Genomic DNA, 19,800 nt, shown 5'->3' with positions numbered 1-19,800 from the left:
TTAGAGGGGGGGCTATTAGAAAGAGGCTACCAGCATGGTGAGGAACCTGTCAGTCATCGTCTTCCTCCTTTGATTATTGGACTCAAGAGGTCATGAGCTTCTCTGAAGGGACCTCTTTTTCTTCTTTGCTGACTTTTTCTAACTTAGGGCATTTGTTTCTTTCAGTGCCCCTCTTCTTTGCAATAGGCACACTGATTTTTCTCCAATTTCTGGTGTCCCTTCCTCCCCAGGCTAGTGTCCCCTTTTCTGTTTCTCCCATCTGGGTGAGCTTTGAAGAGCACCTTGATTGGCTTGGATTTACTCTGCTCTCAAGCATTATAAACTTTGAAAGTATTTTCAACCACTTGACCAGAATTCACAGCTATGGCCCTTTCAATCTTATTGAGCTTCCTTCTAATGTCTGGGTTACTTGCTATTGGCTGGGTCACCTTGAAATTAGGATTAAAAAGATTCAACACACTTAGGGTACTCATATTGTCATCAAGTTTTTCTTCTGGTGTCTGAGCATCTTTGACTACTGGAGGCTTGACTTTTCTTTGGACTATCAGCTTTGTCCCTATTTCCTCTAACCACTCTAGATCCTTCTGGCTAGGCTATGAATTAAATTCATATGAGACAGAATAACAGGAGAAAATTAAACAAAGATTTATAACGTGTATACATGGCAGAGACTCAGGAAAACTGAACAACTCGCTAAAATGGCAGAAGTTCTCATCTTAAATACCGTCTTCGGCTACAAAGGAGGATGTTGGGGGTGGGGTGAGTCAGTTATGGGAGATTACCAGAAAAGCACAGTTAACAAGAGTAAGGTTAGTATGCAGATTTAAGTCCCTGTCTTCTGCATTGATAAGAGTTTCTAGAGATAAGGTCATCCCCCTCTTCCTGGTACAGAGAGGGAAATATCTTTATAAGTGCAGATTTCCCTTACAAATGTGCGTGTCTCTTACAAAAGGTAACTTCTGCTTTTCAGAGTTTCTCTCATGTCTGCAGTTTTTAAAAGTAACCAGCCCAAAATAATACTCATGCCAAAGAGACATATCTTGGGTTAACCAATTCCAGTCCCCTACACTGGCCAGTCACCTTCCTGATTATGCAACTACATAAAGCCCTGCATGTACAGAATCTCATCCCTTTTTCCAGACCTCGCACAAAACAACTCCAGCTGCAAGATGGCATAATAATTCAAAGTTCCATTCAATGGCCATCTTTCCTCACTTTCTGAGACATAGATCAGCCAGGTGGTTTTATAATAAAATACCATTTGTTTTTTTGTCATTGGCTTGTAACCATAGGTTGACCAATCAGCTAAAATCTTCCCCAAGGGGCTTTTGAGTGGAATAGATGTGGCAACTCCCATGTTAACGTTTTTAAAAGGGCAGACAAAGAGACAAACAACAACCAAATACCGAAGAAGTGCACTTTCCCAAAAACCCTTGGCCAGCAAATGGAAGCCAGAAGAAAGGAACTGAAACCAAACCAAAAACAAAAATGCTTCCATTCCCACTTAGTCTGTGTCCTACACTCAGTGGCACCTAACAAATCCTGATCTGCCCCACGGATCTTCCAAAATGAGCAAGGACAAAGGACCTTGGTGAGCAGATCAGGGGACTTACCTAATCTGGTTACAGTCAGGAACCCAGGGGCAAATGGGACTGAGGTGATACTGAGGATTTTCAAATGCAGTTGTCTATGGGGGCCTCCATGAGAAGTGACTCAGGAGAAGATGAGAAATACTCAGATGGGATTCCAGTGAGGGACTAAGGATAAAGAAATGGATGGGAAGTTGCTGAAGTTTACAAGTGTTCAAATGAAAATTTAGAGTTATCATAATAAATATACTTCTCAGTCAACAGCAGTGGTCACAGGCTCACATTGGCAATCAGAGTCACGTGACACAATAGGCTTTCATCCAGTGTGACTTCTACTTGGCTTCCCGAGACAGAAAATATGATGTGTGCAGTGTTTTCATCTCACAAACCTGATGAATGTCACAAGGCTATTTCCCCAGGAAAGCCCAGGTTTGATGTTGAACCTTACTCCCAATATTGTCAATAAAATGTTCCCTGTAAATACAGGAGAACAAAGAAGCAAACAAATTCTAAATGGCTTCCTAACTTCCTCAAAGTGAAAGTCCAAGTCTTCCTCTGGCTCCGAGTTTGCTACCTGACTCTGCTGCCCTCTAGCCTCGTGGCTGACACCCTAGTTCCCTTGGCTGTAGCCACACCGGCCTCCTCTTGCTGGTCCTCAAATATGTCAAGAGGATACTTTCCTGGGGCCCTGGCATTTCTCATTTATTCTCTTTGGAATGCCCACCACCCACCAAAACAGCATAGGGAGGGCTACTCCCTCACCTCCCTTAGGTCCTTACTCAGTGAGGCCTTCTCTAAGCCCTGCACCTAAAATGTAACCCCCTGCATGACAATTTGTACTCCTTTTCACTTTTTTCTTATCCCATATCATTTATCACTTTCTATTATATGACCTGTTTTCCTGGTACACCCTGCTTATTGACTGTCTCCCCAGTTAGAATGTGAGCTACAAGAGAATGAGGATTTTGTTCATTGCTGGATGTCCTGTATCTAGAACAAAATCCAGTGCATTGTAAATCCTTACGAGATATTTGTAGAATGAATGAATGAATGAGTGAGTGAAAAGACTAGGGAAGCCATTAGAGAGTTTTAAGGAGAATGGTGACATATTTAGGTGTGCTTTTTTGCAGGGAGGTCCTCTAGTTTTTACCGTCCCTTCTCAGTCATCTCAACTTTATGCTTCCTTTAAAAACTTCTCCTCACATACACATATGTTCCACCCATTCACTATCACAATAATCACTATTTTAACTCTTACACCAAAAACAAACAAAAAGCTTCCCTGAGTAAACTTACGTTCTCATCACTTAGAAGGAGACACTGGCATCCTAAGAAGAAATCTCCCAGGCTATGTTGCTAACAGAACTCGATGTAGGACACAGGTGCCCTGAGGCCCAATCCCTCAGCTAGATGTAGCTGAGAAAACATGAAGACAGATGTCCTCCTTCACTTTTTCCCAATATCTCTTCCTGTTCTTTCAGACCCCACTTTCTTTCCTGGACCACCTTGCATTGCACCAGAATTCCTCCTTCCTCATCTTGTACATCCCTCATCAACTGCCTCAGTGACTCCTCTTTTCTAAGCTTTACTTAAACATTAGCATTCTTCAGTGTTGTCCTTCAGCTCCCTCAGAAAGTTGCCCCTAGGTGATAGATTATAAGAGTTTTTCAAGATTTCAGTTACCACCTACAAGTGACGTCAACTCTTTTATTTCTTGTCACCTCTTTTCTCCTGGAATCCACATTAGTCTATTCAAGTCCCCACTGGACATCTTGGATGCCTCAGGCCTTCAAATCCTACGTGTCCAAAGCAAATCTACTCCTCTCCATGCTCCTCCTGCTCCCCCACTTCCTGTGTGTATGGCATTGGTTAACACGACTCATCAACTCCACACCCTTCTTTCTTCTCTGTCACCAAACCTGTAAACTCAGTTTCTTTAGAACCCCCTTAATTGTTCCCTCTTTGTAGCCATTACCTCCACGTTAGTCACTGAATGGATGTCCTTGGACTTCCCCATTGTGATCATCCATTACCAGTGTTCCTGCCTCCATCTCACACATTTCCAGTCCATCCTCAATTCTGTTGTTAGAGTGAATATTCTAAAAGCACAAATACAATTATGTCACTTCCTGAAGCACCTGATAAGCTTTGCTTCTTTAGCAGTCTGTGGTCTTTATCACAATATTTGTATTCTTTGATCATTTCCCACCATTTCTGAGACCAGCATCATTTGATACTTGTAATTAGTCTCTTTTGCAGTTAGTGCATTACCTCTACCCATTTATTTAGCAAACCATTCTTTCATGTCTCCCTGTCTTTCTATAAACTGTATCCTTTGCCTGGAAATCTCTGCCTCTCACTTATATTTAACAAATTCCTTGTCATCCTCCAAAACCCTGCTCAAATTTCCTGAGGAATCTTCTCTTAATTCTCTTATATTTATCTTCTTCACATATTGCCTTGGATATATCCACATTATGGAATATGTTGCATTTTATTATTTTTATTCATTTAGATGTCTGTCTCCCCACATATTCATGTTTCCAATTCATTACATTTCTCAGTGCCTAGGACAAAATTAGTTACTCAGAAAATATTTTTAAAACAAAAGAACAAATTATTTCAATGTTTTTCTATGAGATTTTATTACATCCACATGTACCACCCAAAATTCCGTGATTTGGAAGATTTTGAACATCTCAAGCAAAGTCACTTTCTCTAAGATCAAGTCTATAAGACCATTTATAGCCAGTCTTTTCTTTAGCTACAATAAGCTGTTTAGACTCTCTGGCATAGATTATAATGGCTTGACCCTTTCTCCCAAAAACCTGCATCTGGATTGATAATGTGGCCCAGCAGAAGAGGCAGGTGGACAGAGCTGTGGTTCCTATGTCAGCAAGTTCAGTTCTGATGTCGACAGCAGGCCTCATTTTCCTTAGAGCAGTAGCCTACTTGTACTTCCATATAATTCCAATATTCCTTACAGTAACCGTCACTTCTCTTGCAGTCAACAATTTTGAAATCTGGTTCAGATTCTGTGTAAAGAAATGCCCAACATTAGCCACTTAAGATCATCTCAAGTATCAAACATTGGTCATTTTACCCGAAGAGATATGATGGAAGAAGACAAGGGATAGGAAACGGGTTTCTTTTGTATATGATCACTCGTATTTCCATGTAACCATCTGATAGTATAAAAATCAGATCCTTGATTCTGGCTTGAACGTCATCTTTGCTACCCCTGAAAAGAGAACTATTAAGTTAGGGGCAATGAGGGAAGAAAAATGATGATTGGCAAATTACAATACAAATGTTCCACTTAAAATAATTTAGAATTCTGTATAAAGGGACAAATAAGGACTTTTTGAAGCAAACTTGGAGGTAATATGGCCCTATCAAGCGTGTATTAAAGTGCAGCGGTCCTCTCGAGTAACAGATTGAGCCATCCCTGGAGGAGAGTTGGGATCTCTAGGTCAGGTCAAGTGAACAGGGGTAGCACAGGGTAGAGTTTCAAAGAGTTAAAAAGATTTATTTTTCCCCCTCACTATGATGGAGTGCCTGGAAGACTATTTGAGACCTAAACTGTGTGCCAAGTTACCTGAGTAATGTGAAATTGATATCTCACTCTAAAGTTCAAGTACTGGAATTATTAAACATTGATTTTTATCTTAAATAGTTTACTATGAAGACAATTGATAGAAATGGGAGAGAGGTAAGTGTTAAAAAAAGAAAAAATAGAAGAACATAATGCAAGCAGAGGCACGATATCAGAGAATTAGCGATAAGTATCTGGCTGGGGAAAACTTCTGATAGACACCATGCTAAGGATGCACCGATTATCATTGGCTTTGTCACCGGCTTGTGATGTGATCTTCAGACAAATTAAATGTGAAAACATATTGCCCTCTTCCACTCCTAGTTTTTTTCACCAGTATGCATTCCAATTATTTCTAGATCAATGAATTAATTGATCAATCAATTAATATTATTTTCTTATCACTACATTTTCTGCCCAATAGTCCACTTGTTTTTGATATACAAAAGCCTGAGCATATTTAACGTATACAATTTGATGAGTTTGGACATAAGCCTACCCCCATGATACCATAACCACAATCAAGGTAATAAACGTATCTATGACCTCCAAAAGTTTCCTTGTGTCTCTTTGTTTCTGATTTTTGCCGTTTTTGTTTTTCTCATGGTAAGAATGCTTAACAGAAGATCTCCCCTCTCCACAAATTTTTAAATGCACAATACCACATTGCTAACTATAGGCAGTATGTCGTACAGCAGATCTCTAGAGTTTATTCATGTAGCACAACTGAAACTTTATATCTATGGAACAAAAACTCTCCACATATTTCCCCCATCCCTTATCTCCTGGAAATATCATTCTATTGTCTACTTTTATGTCTTTAATTATTTTAGAAACCTCATATGGGTCATTGTTTCAAGTTCAAAACTATGAAGTCAACTCCAGATATAGAGCTCTGCTTCTTCCAAGAGAGAGACTATAAATTCAGACCTATTATCGGTCTAGTTCAAGACAGAACACAACACAGGAATTATTTCCTTTATGCCATCTCTGGCAGATGAACCTAGAATCATCTCAATACTGCTGAGAACTTTCACATTTTTCGAGTAACGCTATGCCAAAGTTGTAAAACAATCATTGATAGGAATCCTTTTCTTGCTGGGATTCAAAACTCCTTCTCTATAAAGTTCACTCTCTGGTTTTGCTTAATCGTCTGGCTCTACACAAAAAAAAACCCTGCTTGTCAGCTAGAGAATGACGCTTGAATGTCTTAAGGGAGTTGTATGTCCCCATAAGTATTCCAGTCTCATGATGACATACGTCGATCCACATAGCATCTTCATGAAACACAGCCTGTCCTGACTCTCAACCACTGCTCAGCCCACCCATATGCACACAGTCACCTTCCCATCTATTTATTCACTGAATGTTTCCCAGCTGAATGAACTTGTCACCAGCTTTTGTACTTACCCTCATAAGGGGGAGTACATGGCAAGAGGTGGCCTTGTACTTAGTGGCATAACATGTGAAACCCATTTGTTCCTTGTCAAGGTGACTCTTCTCTGGGACCCTCACTGCCTTGATGGTTAACATATCTGGCTCTGGATGATCCTGGTTAAGAGTAAATACACAGCGGAGAATTTTCAGAGCTCTCTATTCAGCAGACCCAGGAAGACCCAGTACATATGCTCCAAGTGGGAGTCAGTGTGAAGGAGGGAGGGGGTGTAGGGTGTTCTTGCTCAGTGGGTGTGATGTTTCAGTCGTGTAAGATGGATAAGTTCCAGAGACCTGCTGAATGGCACAATGTCTATAGTTTACAACACAGTATTGTGCGCTTCAAGATTTGTTGAGGGGAGATCTCACGTTAAGGGTTCTCACCACAAAAAACACCAGCACAAAGGACACTCTGGGAAGTGATGGATACATCTGTTCCCTTGGCTGTGGTGATGGTACTATAGGTGTTTGCATGTGTCTAAATTCATCAAATTGTACACACTAATATTTGCAAGTCTTTGTATAACAATTATGCTTCAATAAAGCTGTAAAAGAAGAGGAAGTGGAGGATGGGATGGAGTGGGTTGCAAGCATTTGTGTGTGTGTGTGTGTGTGTGTGTGTGAGAGAGAGAGAGAGAGAGAAAGAGAGGCAGAGAGAGAGAGAAAGAGAGAGGCAAAGTGGTAAATTATGTGTGAAAGTACAATGGAGCCTGAGTACCTCATGGAAGCCAACCTGAGCATCCCCCTAGGGCATCACCAACACAGTTGTTGAGACTCCCTAAAATTTAAGGTCCTTTCTGACACAGACTATCCTCTGTAAGGGGAAGGGAAATGCTAAAAGATAAGAAAGTGGAGTCAAGGGAGGGACCCTCTGTCCTGGGAAGCTATGCCATCAGCATATTCAGAGTCATTTACAAACCAGCCAGAGACTCCTGCCTAAACCTCACCAGGAAATCGGCTCCCAGTGATACTGGTTCAACACAAGGTTGACATAAGGAAAGCCATATTGTAGAAAAGAAACCATATTGGAACTTTCAATGACATCCGACTAGCCCAGCATGCTCTGTAGATTTTGTGGCCCCTCCCAGCTGCTTTAAGATGATAAATTTTGTTCTTTTGAGTTCCTTAGGAATGTAATGATCCCCAGGCAGAGAGCCTATGCTGATAGCCATCATCAATGAGAACCGAAAGATCAGGATATAAGGCAGCTGCTTCATTCTCTGATGCACATCCAGTAAAACAAAGGACTATCAGGAACTGGGACCAGATGTCTGCCCCACCCAGAGAGCAGCCTCATCCCCCACCTGGAGACTGGCCCAGTATATAACTGGTCTGTATTCTTTGTTCTGTGAGATAGTTCTTTTGGACATGAGCTGGCCATCTTCCATCTTGCTGGCAAGATATAATAAAGTTCTTTCTTTCCTACAACCTTGCCTCCTGATTATTGGCATGTCTGGCAGTGAGCAGAAGAGCACACTTGGGGAGTAACACTAAGGCATAGTATCTCACTGCCCAGCCTGGACTCCCATCCTGGAAGTGATCATTGGTGAGACCCTGGCCCCGGGCCCAGGTCACATTGCTGACTTACCTGGAAACAGCGGGGCCATAAGAAGAGAGGCGAGTGGAGGTAGGGATTGCTTCATAGCCCGGAGGGGCTGCAGGCTGGGATGGTCAGAGAGTAGTGGGGGGCGGGCAGCAGGGCTTCCTTTATAGAGCTGAGCAGGGGAGTAGGCCTCGTGCCCAGGAGAGCTGTGTTCCAGAGTAATTTCTCAGTCCCAGAGGACACATGTAGGTGCATTGTTTTCCCACTGCTGGGGGAACAACCATGGAGCCATTTTTCTCAGGAAGTAAATAACATGCCTGAGTGCCTTGGCTGGGTTTGGTGAACAAGAAAGAACAGGGAAAGAGAGAAGTAGCAGAAAATCAAAGAGAGAGGCAAAATAAGTATGTCATTAACATAAAATCAGTTTCCTCAATTGTACCTCATTAAACCACTGCTATTCATTACGATGGTGACATAAAAAAAAAAAAAAAAAAAAAGCTGTCCTATTGTTTCTATTCTATCTCCTGAACATATATATTTTAGTGTAAAAAATCATACAGATAAACAAACATTTTGGGTATGATCTGATTTTCAAAACTGTCATTTCCTGAAGTCATATAGGTGGCTCCTAAGCTGTTCCATGTTCTCTTCCCTGTTCTTTCTCCCAAGTCTCTCACTGGTCCTTGGCCTCCTCCACTACTCCATCAGCTCCTTTTACTCTTCTGTTTCGAATTTCTTTTATCTGACTCTTCTTCACGTCTCTCTCTCCTTTCTATTCTCTGTTCCCCAGATGCCTGACTATTGATGCCATTGGGTCCAATTCAATTCTGCTTATAAATGTTCTGTTACTGAGTCTGGATTTTCTGTTCTATTAATAATTAAGCAAAAGGCTCTTCTTCCCTGGGTCCTTCCCCTTCCCCTTGGCAGGCCAGAGGTTTGTTTTGCTGCATTATCTCAGGCACGCACAACCCAGGCAGCCCTGTCTGGACTCAACCAGGGAAGCATAGGCTCTGGTTCAAGAGCATTACAAGCATCTAATGTCCAATATGACATCCATTATGCTGGAAAGGGTGATGCTTATCCCATGTCTCTCAATTGCACATGCTCTTTGGTCCAGGAAAAATGTCTTATATCATTTGTGTAAATGAAAATACTTATACTCCACTTGGAGAAAGGTGAGAGTGGATGGAGAAAGAGGCAGCAGCCACACCAGAAACTGAGCATCCAGGGAAGCTACAATGAGGAAGAGAAGGTTTGGAGCTAAGAACAGATGTGCACAGAAGGTGTCCCAGCATTGCTCTCACACAGCAATCACTACTCTAGGTCTTGTGACAGACTCAATATTAGGGAGCACTGAGGTACTAGTTGGAGATAGCATAAGAGCATTCACATCTTTTTATTTTAAGGCATTAGGAAATCTTCCAATTTGAAGATGTTGAGAGTACTGGCAGAGATGTGAGGCAACTGACCTATGACAAGGGCCATTAATCACCATGGCTACCAGACTGTGACAAAAAGTAGATGGTGAGGAAGGTATGTGGAAAGCTGCCATTAACTCAATTCTCATTCAAGATTTTTTCTCCCGTGACCTACACATTCTTTTTAATCTCTAATCCAGAAGGTATTTCTTGCGCTTGCATTTATATTTGCCTAAGTGTAGAATTCTGATCTTTTCTAAAAGTGATGCAAATTTTAGACTAGGTAGGCAAATAATTTCTATAGATGCTCTTCTCTATTAAAAAAAAAGATAGCCTATTCTAATATTCAGACATTAATAGTGATGAATCATGAGTCAAAATGTAGCTTTATTTTGATAATCATCCTCAAATAATTGTTCTAATTCATTAAAATAATTTGATCTAATAGATGAAGAAATTGAACTAAAAATAGTTATGTCTTACTTCCTCTGTCCAGATCTTAAGATAAAATAAGACTTCCTAATACTTCTGAAAAGAATAACCTTGAAAAGAAGGGACCAGTGAAAAGCTAGTTCTCCTTTTTGACAGATAAATGAAGGTGAAATCGGTATAAAGACTGTTGGTGCTACATCTGTCCTAACAGAACAATGTTCTGAGTTCCAGTCCTCTTCTGGGCATTCTGTGTTCTAGAAAAACCATGAAACAATTTATCTTCTGAAAGCCAAATACACGCAGTGGGGAGGATAGCAGAACCCATTAGAGGATATTCTCACCAGTGGTTCGAAATCTTTTTTAAATTTTTATTTTGTCTATACAACTAAGCTGCCTAGTATGGAGATCTTGATTCATTCGAACCAAGTAGATGGTGTCAAATGACAGTGGCATTGCGGAAGAAGATGTTCTCCTTAAAATATCTCTGCATATTGTGCAGTCATATCGTCCAGGATTTAATGGGATGCCACTTGGGAGGCAAGAAAGAGGACATGTCAGTGCTGAAAATTCCACCCCCTGCATGTTTCCTTTCTCCAAGGAGGACCTGGTTGGTGGATCTGCTCACTCTGATGTTTTCTCCATCAATCTTTCTCTCTCTCTGAGCTTGAAATAATACAAATGTATAAATTATAAAGCGAAAAATGTCCAAACTCAATTCTTCTATCTGTTGATTTTCATTAGACTAATTTCAAATGATTATTGATCTTCCATTTTGAACAGCAGCCTACAAATGTTCCATCCTTCAGAGAAAGAAGAAAACTAGCAATGCCATTCAGTTTCAGAATGTAGAAGTAGTGCATCAGATATTTCTTGCTAATTCTAGAAACAATAATATAGAGCAATCTATCTTTGGTCTTTTGCTATTAAGCCATCAGGAAATTAAAATAGCTTGACTGTAATTTCCTTCAGTGCTGAGAGCTGCAGTTCATTTATATGACCATGTGAATTACACATAGAGGGGCTATTTCAGAGTGTGTCTCCTTAAGAAAGTGAAAGCTTGGGACATCATGACAACAAAGAAAGAAAAACCCCTGGGGTTCCTCAGGGCAAACAGGATGTAAGCCCACTCTGATTTTACGTGATTTTTTCTGATGACGAGATGCTTTTTCTCTCTGCTTGTTTTTCCTACCCTGACCACTACCATTGGTGGTGATAAAGTTTAGAAAACTCCCTTTCTTTTCTCTATCGTCATAGACCAAAAACTAATCACTTCTCAACAGGATCTGAAGTTGGCTCTGAGCTTCTAAGTGTTGTTTGAACGGCCATATCACAGATGGGAAGTCAAGGTAGAAACCTTCCCAAGGTTATCCTCCAGGTGGGAGAGCTGGGATTCGAGCGCGCCGCGCTGTACTGCTCTGATGTGTGCTGGGATGTGGGGTCTACGCCTCGCCCTGCCCAAGACTCTGACTGACTTTAGGAAAGCCGCTCTGAGCCTTAGTTTCCACACCTAAGTGGTCGAGACGATGCCACTTATCCTGACTAATTCAAAAGCTTACTGTGAGGATCGAAGAGATTATGTACGTGGATGTACTTTGTAAAATGCAAAGTATGAGAATAATGAAGAGGGACATTAAACAGGATGGGGCACGATTTAAATTTAACGTTGCGGTGTCGTATAGTATATTCCGTATCCCGCAGGTGGAGTGTTGCATCCTTGGGGGCTGTTTAACAGGTTCCTCTCTCCTCTGTAATCACTGTGATGAGATCTAGAGGCTCGTTCAGTTCACATCTGATTTTTGGCACAGTACTTTATAGGTGGAACAGCAAGTATGCAACACCATCCATACAAGAGGCCTTGGACACAAACCACCAAACCCAGTGTATGGACCTGCTGGGATCCTGGTTCTAAGAAACCGATTCTGACAAACGCACCTAGGAAATCACCAGGGTCATTTGAACACTGATTGGCTATTAAATTATAGTTAGGAATTAGTGTTGATATTTTCTGCTGTGGTAATAGTGCTGTGGTTACACTTTCTTTTTTTGGGGGGGGAAGATTAGCCCTGAGCTAACATCTGCCACCAACCCTCCTTTTTTTTTGATGAGGAAGACTAGCCCTGAGCTAACATCTGTGCCCATCTTCCACTATTTTATGTCGGGCACCTGCCACAGCATGGCCTGACAAGCAGTGCATAGGTCCGCACCCACGATCTGACCTAGCAAACCCCAGACTGCCAAAGCAGAATGTGCAAACTTAACCATTGTGCCACTGGGCCAACCCCATGTGGTTACGCTTTTTAAAGAGTCCTTTTCTCTGACTTATATATTCCAAAGTATTTTCTGATGAAGTTTTATGGCATCTTGAATATTCTCGGAAATAATTGGGGTGGCAGGGAGCTTATGAAGGGATGAAACAACAATTAACCGCATGTTGAAGCAGAGTGCTGACAACATGAAAGGACATTGTACTGTTTCTGGCCAAAAGGATGCAATCCAGTTTAACAGCTCCTAGGTGGTGTTGTGCACATTTATTAGGAGGCACGTAACATCAAGTGGTCATTCTTGTTTATTTTAGTGGCTTTTGACATTCATTGGCTAGATCATTCTTTCCCTAGGTTTTTGTGAAATAGTGTTATTCTCTCTCTCCTCCTTCATTTATTAGCTGGACCACTTTTGTAGAGAGAATCTTTTGCTCACGAACCATTTGGTTACCCTGAAATACAGTTTGGACAGGAAAGGCAGGTCAAATGTTTTATTACTGGCCTTTCTTTACCAGTTTTTGGGACAATGAGTCTCAAAGCATTCGCCCAACACTGCCCAGGGGCAGGGCCGCTCTCTGCTGCCATCTGCTGGATGTGACCCTTCACAGACATCTGCTTGAGTGAACCCCTACCTTCTCACCACCTAGTATCGCTTCTGTTTTTCTTCCTGAAGGTCTATGTTTTGAATGATAGTGTGGGCCAAAAAACTGCGTTTAATATTGGTTTATTTTACATTTTAATTGACAAAAGACATATATAACTGCTGAGCAGAACTTTTGATCAGAAAAGAAAACCAATGTTACCAAGATCAATTGATATGATGTTTACTGTTTGTGGCTGATTAGATATATTTTTTGGTTCATGTTTTAAAGTGTTGAAATTCTCACTTAACCCACATTGCTATCCTCTTTTCTCACAGCCAGAGAAGCTCGTCTGAGGCTCGGAAGCCTGAGGCCCGTATTCTGCCACAACCTCCTACATTGGCTCTGCGTGGAGTGAAAGCTCGGCAAATCCTCACTTAATAATTGGATTGACAGCCGCCACTGGGGATGTTCTAGGTGTGAGGCCTCAAGAAGGGAAGGCTCAGAGGTCCAGCTGTCGGTGACTCTGGGGATCAGGGTTTCAGTATTTCAGAGAGTGTGATGAGTTGGCATTCCTCTTTTTCAAACAGCATGGATACATGTTGGGGCATCTTCCAATGAATGAATCCTCTCTTTTACACTTCCTCTGGCAGCGAGCAGTCCCATAACCACATATCCTGCCTGCGTCAAGGTCACTTCTCACTACATAATGGAATAAGTCAGTGTGATTAATCGTCCCTGAGGACCAAAAGGCAAGACTTTGACTGCAGAGTTTTGATGCGGGATGAGTGAAATTGAGTCTGGAGAAGACTAGGGAGTCCTGGAGGAGTAGAAACCCCAATACCCGCACCTTCTTCTGCTTTCCTAGCTGATTGGCATCACCATCTAATACTCTTCCAGCATGATTTTAAGAATTTTTAATTGATTCATGTCACACCTAAAATCCCTACCAGAGTTTGCTGTTGCTTTTTAAATGAATCCAACCAAGCCCCTGACTGTGGTCTACAAAGATTTCCTCCTCTAACCCTGGACCACCTCTTCAGACTCATGCTGTTCCACGGGGCCTTCACTCTCCCTCCCATGACCTCACTGGTCCGGCTTCAGTTCCTGAAGTTATCTCAGTGCCTTCACTCGCACTGTTCCCTCTGCCAGGACTACTCTTCTCCTCTTCCCCTGAATGACCTCTTTGAACCTTCGGCTCTCAACCTGAGTGTCACAATGTCAGGGAAATCGGCCCCTGTCCTCCTCATGTGGCAAAGTGCCCCAGAGCTCTTGCCCTCCCTATGCAATTTTTTAATGATTTTTCATGACGTGTATCCCAAGTTGTAGCTACATAAGTTTTTAGTATTTTGGTCTTTTCAGTTGAATTCTAAGTTCCCTGAGTGGGAGGACAATGTTTATGTCCCATGCTCACCATCATGTGCTCATTCACTACCAGGCACACACATGTGCTCGGTAATTACCTGTTGAGTCCATGATTGGATAGACAAGGATCGACTATGGCAGAGTAGATGTGAGGAGAGAAGAGGAGAGGAGATAGAATCCTGAGCCTTTGACCCTTGGCCCAGAGCAGTAAGCAGGAGATGTGGGGTTAGTTACTAGAGGTCTCTGGGAGCGCTCAATGAGGCTGAAAGTAGCTATTTAAACCTGCAGCTGCCTATTGGGTCAAACTGGTTGCATCTCACATCCAGGAGAGCCCGGAAGCATGGTTGATGCTGGAGGGAAAGTGGACGGTGGCTTGAAAGAGCCTCCCTGGAGAACTTTGCCTGGGGCGGTTCTGTAGACAGGTGCCTCCCGCACTGGGCAGGAACACGGTTTGGGGAAGGTGTCAGGAGAGCTCTGGGAAAGGGGGGTGTGATGTGCACAGTCGAGGCTGCACATGGCACCCTTTGAGGAGGTCCAGGCCTAAGGTCCTTATTGTGCCTGAGCCCTGAGCCGTCTCTCTCCTCATCTGTCCATTTTTCACAGAGCAAAAGGGGCAGGACAACTCAACCAGGTTGCTTATACTTGGGCTGAGGTTTTATGATTTCCTTTGTCCTGGTAAAGAAAGCCTCCTATTTCCAGTGCCTACGTGTGAGGGTTCTCTGTTCAGGGTGTAGATGAGGATAAAAAGCATGTTCACAAAATAATGTACTTCAAAGAATACTGAAGAGGCTCCTTGCTGTGATGTCCTCAGTACTGCGACCTCCATTCAGAACCGGGCCCTGAGGTCAGAGTGCAAGGCAATGAAGAAAAGAGTGAGGTGAGCTGAAATATTCGTTATGCTGAGTGGGTATGTGGAGACTGGGGACCAGATATATGATTTCTGACATTTTTGAGCCAGCTGTTGTACAGCCTGGAGTTAGAGGAAGAACACGGGGACCCTAAGTGAGCTCAGGGACAGTGAAGCTTAGGGTAGAATCAGAATGGAACAGAAAGAGAGTACAGACCTTGAAATGCTAGACTGTCACTTTCAAGCAAACCCTCATAGTCCATCTATTTAGAGATAGGAATTGAGGCCTGGAGGAGGAAAGTGACACCTGAGATCACACAACAACTTAATGTCAACACTGGGGCCAAACCCCAGTTTTTGTGTCTTACAGTTTGAGTAAACGGAATGCAAAAGAGAGAACACAGGTTCTGAATTCAATCTATTCACTGAGTAATAAATACATTCCAGAGTAGACCACATTACACTGCGTCTCTTGCTACCTAACCGATAGCCCTCCTGTGCATCCATCCTCCAGCTTTGTGGGCATTTCAAGGTGCTGGAAGTGTGTAAAAGCCAAAGTTACCAGAAGGAGGAGGAGCAGATGAGGGGTGAGCATCACTGTAGTTCGTGCTCACCTGCCTTCCCTTCCACTTTTCCTCCCTACCACCTTCCTCCTGAGGGCCTTTCTCAGAATCAGACTGTAGAGGCCAATCTGACCCAGCCCTCAGCAGCCAGATGCAGGCAAAGTCGACCAGCTCTGCAGGAGCATCCCCCTGGCTCTGGAGGGACCCAGACTCAGGCTTTCAATCTCAACAGCTTCTTTGTCTCACGATCAGAGGTTGAGGGGAATCTGTTTTGTGATAAATAAATTACTATCATGGTTTGACAGATCCAGAGTATGATGATAGCAGAAATTCTGAGAAACATCCATAGGAAATGCCCCAGGAAAAAAAGACAAGTTAGAAAGTGTTAAGCTAAACATGACCCTTTGAGAAAAAGAAATAACCCTTCTGTACCACTGCGCGGATGCACACTGGAATTGGGCAAAGAGGGTGGCCTGGGAATCCCCTTGAGCATTGGGAACTTACCAAGGAGCTTGGGGAGAGCCTTGGGGGTTCCTTAAATCAGAACGATTGGTTTTATCCCAGCACAGCTAGACTTCAGTTGCTCTGGGTAAGTTATTTTCCTTCACTGTACCTGCAGAGCATTTGGCTCAGCTTTTAAAGGGAGGGAATTAGACTAGATGACCTTGCATGTCCCTTCCAACTGTAGTGTCATAAAACTGTGTGCTTCTGGGTGCATAGATTAACATAGGAGTCAATACATTGCTGATATCTCCATCTAACTTTGAAATTTCCTCAGCAGACTCCAAAGAGACCTGCTATTTGTATTATCAACAAATTTATTTTTTATCTACCGAAATCACTGCATTCCTCTTGATTCTAATGCCCTGACTTGATCTGAAGAGGCATTGGATGATTTAGGAGGGTGAATAGGCCCCCTTCTTTGCAGATCAAAACTTTTCAGAGGGAGGCTGATGGGGGCCATCAAGGGCAGAAGGCATCTCTTTCCAGAAAATCAACAATGAATAATTGCATATCCCTTCAATGCAATAAGTATGGTTAGTGAATCCCCAATGACATCTAAGACCCCTACGTTTTTGAGCTATGAAGCCTTGGTGCTAGGAAGTGTTTATGAGGGCAACCTTCTACTGCATTTTACTCATGGTCTCAATCAGGGCAGAGAGATTAAGAAGTTTGCTGAATCCCACAGGTTGTTTATTCTTAGTCAAGTTTTTTTCTTTACCTGCCATCTTCTGCAATTTCTAGCTCAAAGTCTCTTTTTACCTGGAGGAGCTTGGTAGAGTAGAACAAAAATGGTTAAGAGCAGGACAAGGATCCTCATGCTGCAAGGGTTGCTGAAGAGACGCGGAAGCAGGTGTGTGGGAATTACCACCAGGTAGGAGAGGAGCAGCTCTCTTTATGGGCAGAGTGCTGCTCCTGATTGCTGAAGTTTCTCAAAACCCAGCACGCGTGGGTGAGCACTCACTACATGCAGCACAAGGGCAGGCGTTGGGGACATTAGAAGTGTCAGCGAGATAGTGCTCAGAGTAGGGGGCGGATTATCGCATAGAAATAACCCATTGAGAGGAGTTCTTTGTAGCCTAGTGCAAGTCACATCATTTGTTTCCCCATCTGAAACAATAATTGAATTAGATGTTCTCTAGATAGTCTGTGATTTGGGTGAGGGGACTTTCAGTTCTGTTTCAGTTCAATTGGCATTAAATTGCTCCCAGTAAATTTCAGTCTGAGCTTCTTGTTGAAATAGCAGTGTAGGCAATTGAGGTGAAGCCATTATTCATGGGGCCCTTCTGAAATGAAGACACAGAAAGAAATAAAGAAGGATGCTGTGAGACATGGGGTGTTATGAATGCCAAGGGATCTCAGCAAATTTCTGGAACAGAAAACCTGTGGGATGAGGACAATATGTATCTCTATGAGGCAGATGTCAAATGTAATTAGAAGAGAAAGACATTTACTGTGGGAATGCTTGTGGATGATGAAGGGGAAGGAGCAAGACTGGGCAGGGAAAGTCTTTGACCTTGTTAGGAGTCCGATGCCTGTGAAACGGTGGGGTGGAGGTAGGTAGGAATAGCTTCAGACTGCAGTGCAAGACATCTCAGCATTGTAAATGGGGACCCCAGAGCTAAGGTTTCCCTTGGACGACTCCTACATTGGCAGACATGGCACAGATCTGAGTCTGCTCTGTTTTTATTCAGTGACTGGTGGCAGCCTGGGGAGAGAGTAGCCTGGGTGGGGTGTTGTCTCCTGACAGCAAACAAACCAGAACACCATGGTTTATGGCCCATGGGCACTCCCAGCCTGTCACAGGCTGGTTTTAGTCATGGTCGTTGAAGAGCCTGAGAGTAAAACTACCCTAGATTCAAGATTATCTACTTGATCAGAATTCTGAGGAAAATCGGCAACTTAGATGATAATAAAAAGAAAGGGGCTCTTAGGAGAAAAACATATAAAAGTAATTCAAATATAGATGCTGAAAAACAGAAATTCAAAAAAAATCGGATATCTTCTTCTTGGGAGAAAAAAGATAAAAAAAATTACTTTCCTAGTTCCTTAGGCAAAGAGACTTCTGTTTTCAGCTACTACATGTGAAAAACCCAGAAATCACCACTCCCACCATTAAAATAAGAAAAATTCAGAACAAACTAAAAATCAGTGATTTTTCTTGGTCCCTTGAGAGAACTGAGGTCACAGGGCAAACTGCCACCTCAAATTTGGAGAAAGAGTCACACCCAAGATGTGGTTAACTGGAGCATAAGCCTCTGGAGCCATAAACTGGTAGGAACACTTGTGGTAATTTTCACAAATTGCCAGAGTCTGAGTGTGGACTAGCATGAGGATGAGAAACTACTGCGTGCCAGGGACGAAGGGAACCCCACACTTTCCTGGGTTTAACTCCAGGAAATCTACCAGATTATCATAGTGCAGAGCAAAAACGAACCCCGAGTGGCTCTGGTAAGGAGAAACAGTGTATGAAATATGTCCATAGAATTCTCTATATCAAGAGCTTACTCTCCTGGGAAAATGACTTTACTAGAGTCATATTCCTCCTGGGGGAAGGGTGCTGCCCCTACTCTGGCCCCACCTTGCCTTCCTGTCTCAACTAAGTGCAGGGGAGAAGCTGATCAATGCTTGTGAAGGTCACGCTGCAGGGACACAGGCCAGGAAAAGACTGAGGTTTAATCCTAAGATTATAGGATGTTTCCTCTCCCCCACACTTTACCACTGTGCCAACAGTCTCCAGTATAATAACAGTGGGTTACAACTATAAAGAGCTGCAAGCACAGACTCTATTTAAAATGAGCTTTTTTAGGAGAACCCAAAGACAACCAGGGAACATTAGAGGAAATTGAAGCTACTGACACCTACAGCTACAGCAAATGGTACACACAGCCCAACTCCTAGCCAGATTAACAAAAAACCTCATACTAGAGGCATATTTATCTCAGTTACTATTACCCCATACATAATGTCTGGATTTCAACAAAAAATTACTAAGTATGATAAAGGCAAGAAAGAGCATATTCTGAAAAACTAGACTCAGATGTGGTAGAAATTTTCAAATTGTAAGACCATGAATCTAAAATAACTGTGATTAGTATGCTGAGGGTTCTAATGGGATGAGTAGACAATATGCAAGAACAGATGGGCAATGAAATAAGAGAGAGGGAAACTCTAATGAAGAATTAAAAAGATGGGGGAAGGGGTCATAATTTAGTGAGTACAGAGTTTCAGTGTTGAAGGATGAAAAGGGTTCTGGAGATGGATGGTGGTGATGGATGCACAATATAAATGTAATTAATAACACTAAACTGTGCATTTATAAATGGTTAAGATACTTAATTTTATGTTATGTGTATTTTACAACAATAATAAAAATTAAGGAAAATGATAGAAATAAAAACATTGTTATAGAAATGAAGAATGTCTTTGATGGTTTTATCAGTATACTGGACATATCTGAGAAAAGAATTAGAGATCTTGATGATATGTCAATGGGAATTTCTACAACTGAAATGAAAAAAATAAAGACTACTGAAAAAACAGTAGAATATCCAGGAACTGTGGGACAATTACAAAGGATGTAAAAATACTTAATGGGAATACCAGAAAGAGAGATAGGAACAAAAAATACCAAATTAAGTAATAATGGCCAAGAATTTTCCAAAATTAAT

The 19,800-nt window shown here is 42.2% G+C and overlaps 2 protein-coding genes across 2 annotated transcripts; both read right to left on the bottom strand.

Annotated features, from left to right (window-relative positions):
- Positions 1-4,490: 4,490 nt before the first annotated feature.
- Positions 4,491-8,261, bottom strand: LOC106823819 (sperm-associated antigen 11B). Its single transcript, XM_070500157.1, is given in 3 exon segments — positions 4,491-4,624; positions 6,595-6,735; positions 8,207-8,261. Coding segments are annotated over 3 exon segments (330 nt in total).
- A 5,133-nt stretch (positions 8,262-13,394) lies between these two features.
- LOC139039665 (beta-defensin 104A-like) lies at positions 13,395-16,949 on the bottom strand. Its single transcript, XM_044760658.2, has 2 exons — positions 16,892-16,949; positions 13,395-13,555 (listed from the first exon to the last, which is right to left on the bottom strand). Exons 1-2 carry the CDS (start codon positions 16,947-16,949, stop codon positions 13,395-13,397), a joined length of 219 nt encoding a protein of 72 aa, XP_044616593.1.
- Positions 16,950-19,800: the final 2,851 nt, after the last annotated feature.

This window comes from Equus asinus, chromosome 27 (genome assembly GCF_041296235.1).
Source record: "Equus asinus isolate D_3611 breed Donkey chromosome 27, EquAss-T2T_v2, whole genome shotgun sequence".
Classification (NCBI taxonomy): Eukaryota; Metazoa; Chordata; class Mammalia; order Perissodactyla; family Equidae; genus Equus; species Equus asinus.
This window is presented reverse-complemented; position numbering and strand designations above follow the sequence as displayed.

Bases quoted from the DNA above. Each gene is read 5' to 3' on its own strand.
- LOC139039665 (XM_044760658.2), bottom strand. From the start codon at position 16,949: ATGAGGATCCTTGTCCTGCTCTTAACCATTTTTGTTCTACTCTACCAA. The intron at 13,556-16,891 runs GTAAAAAGAGAC...TCCATTATGTAG, and splicing joins ACTCTACCAAGCTCCTCCAG to TGAGAAGTGACCTTGACGCA.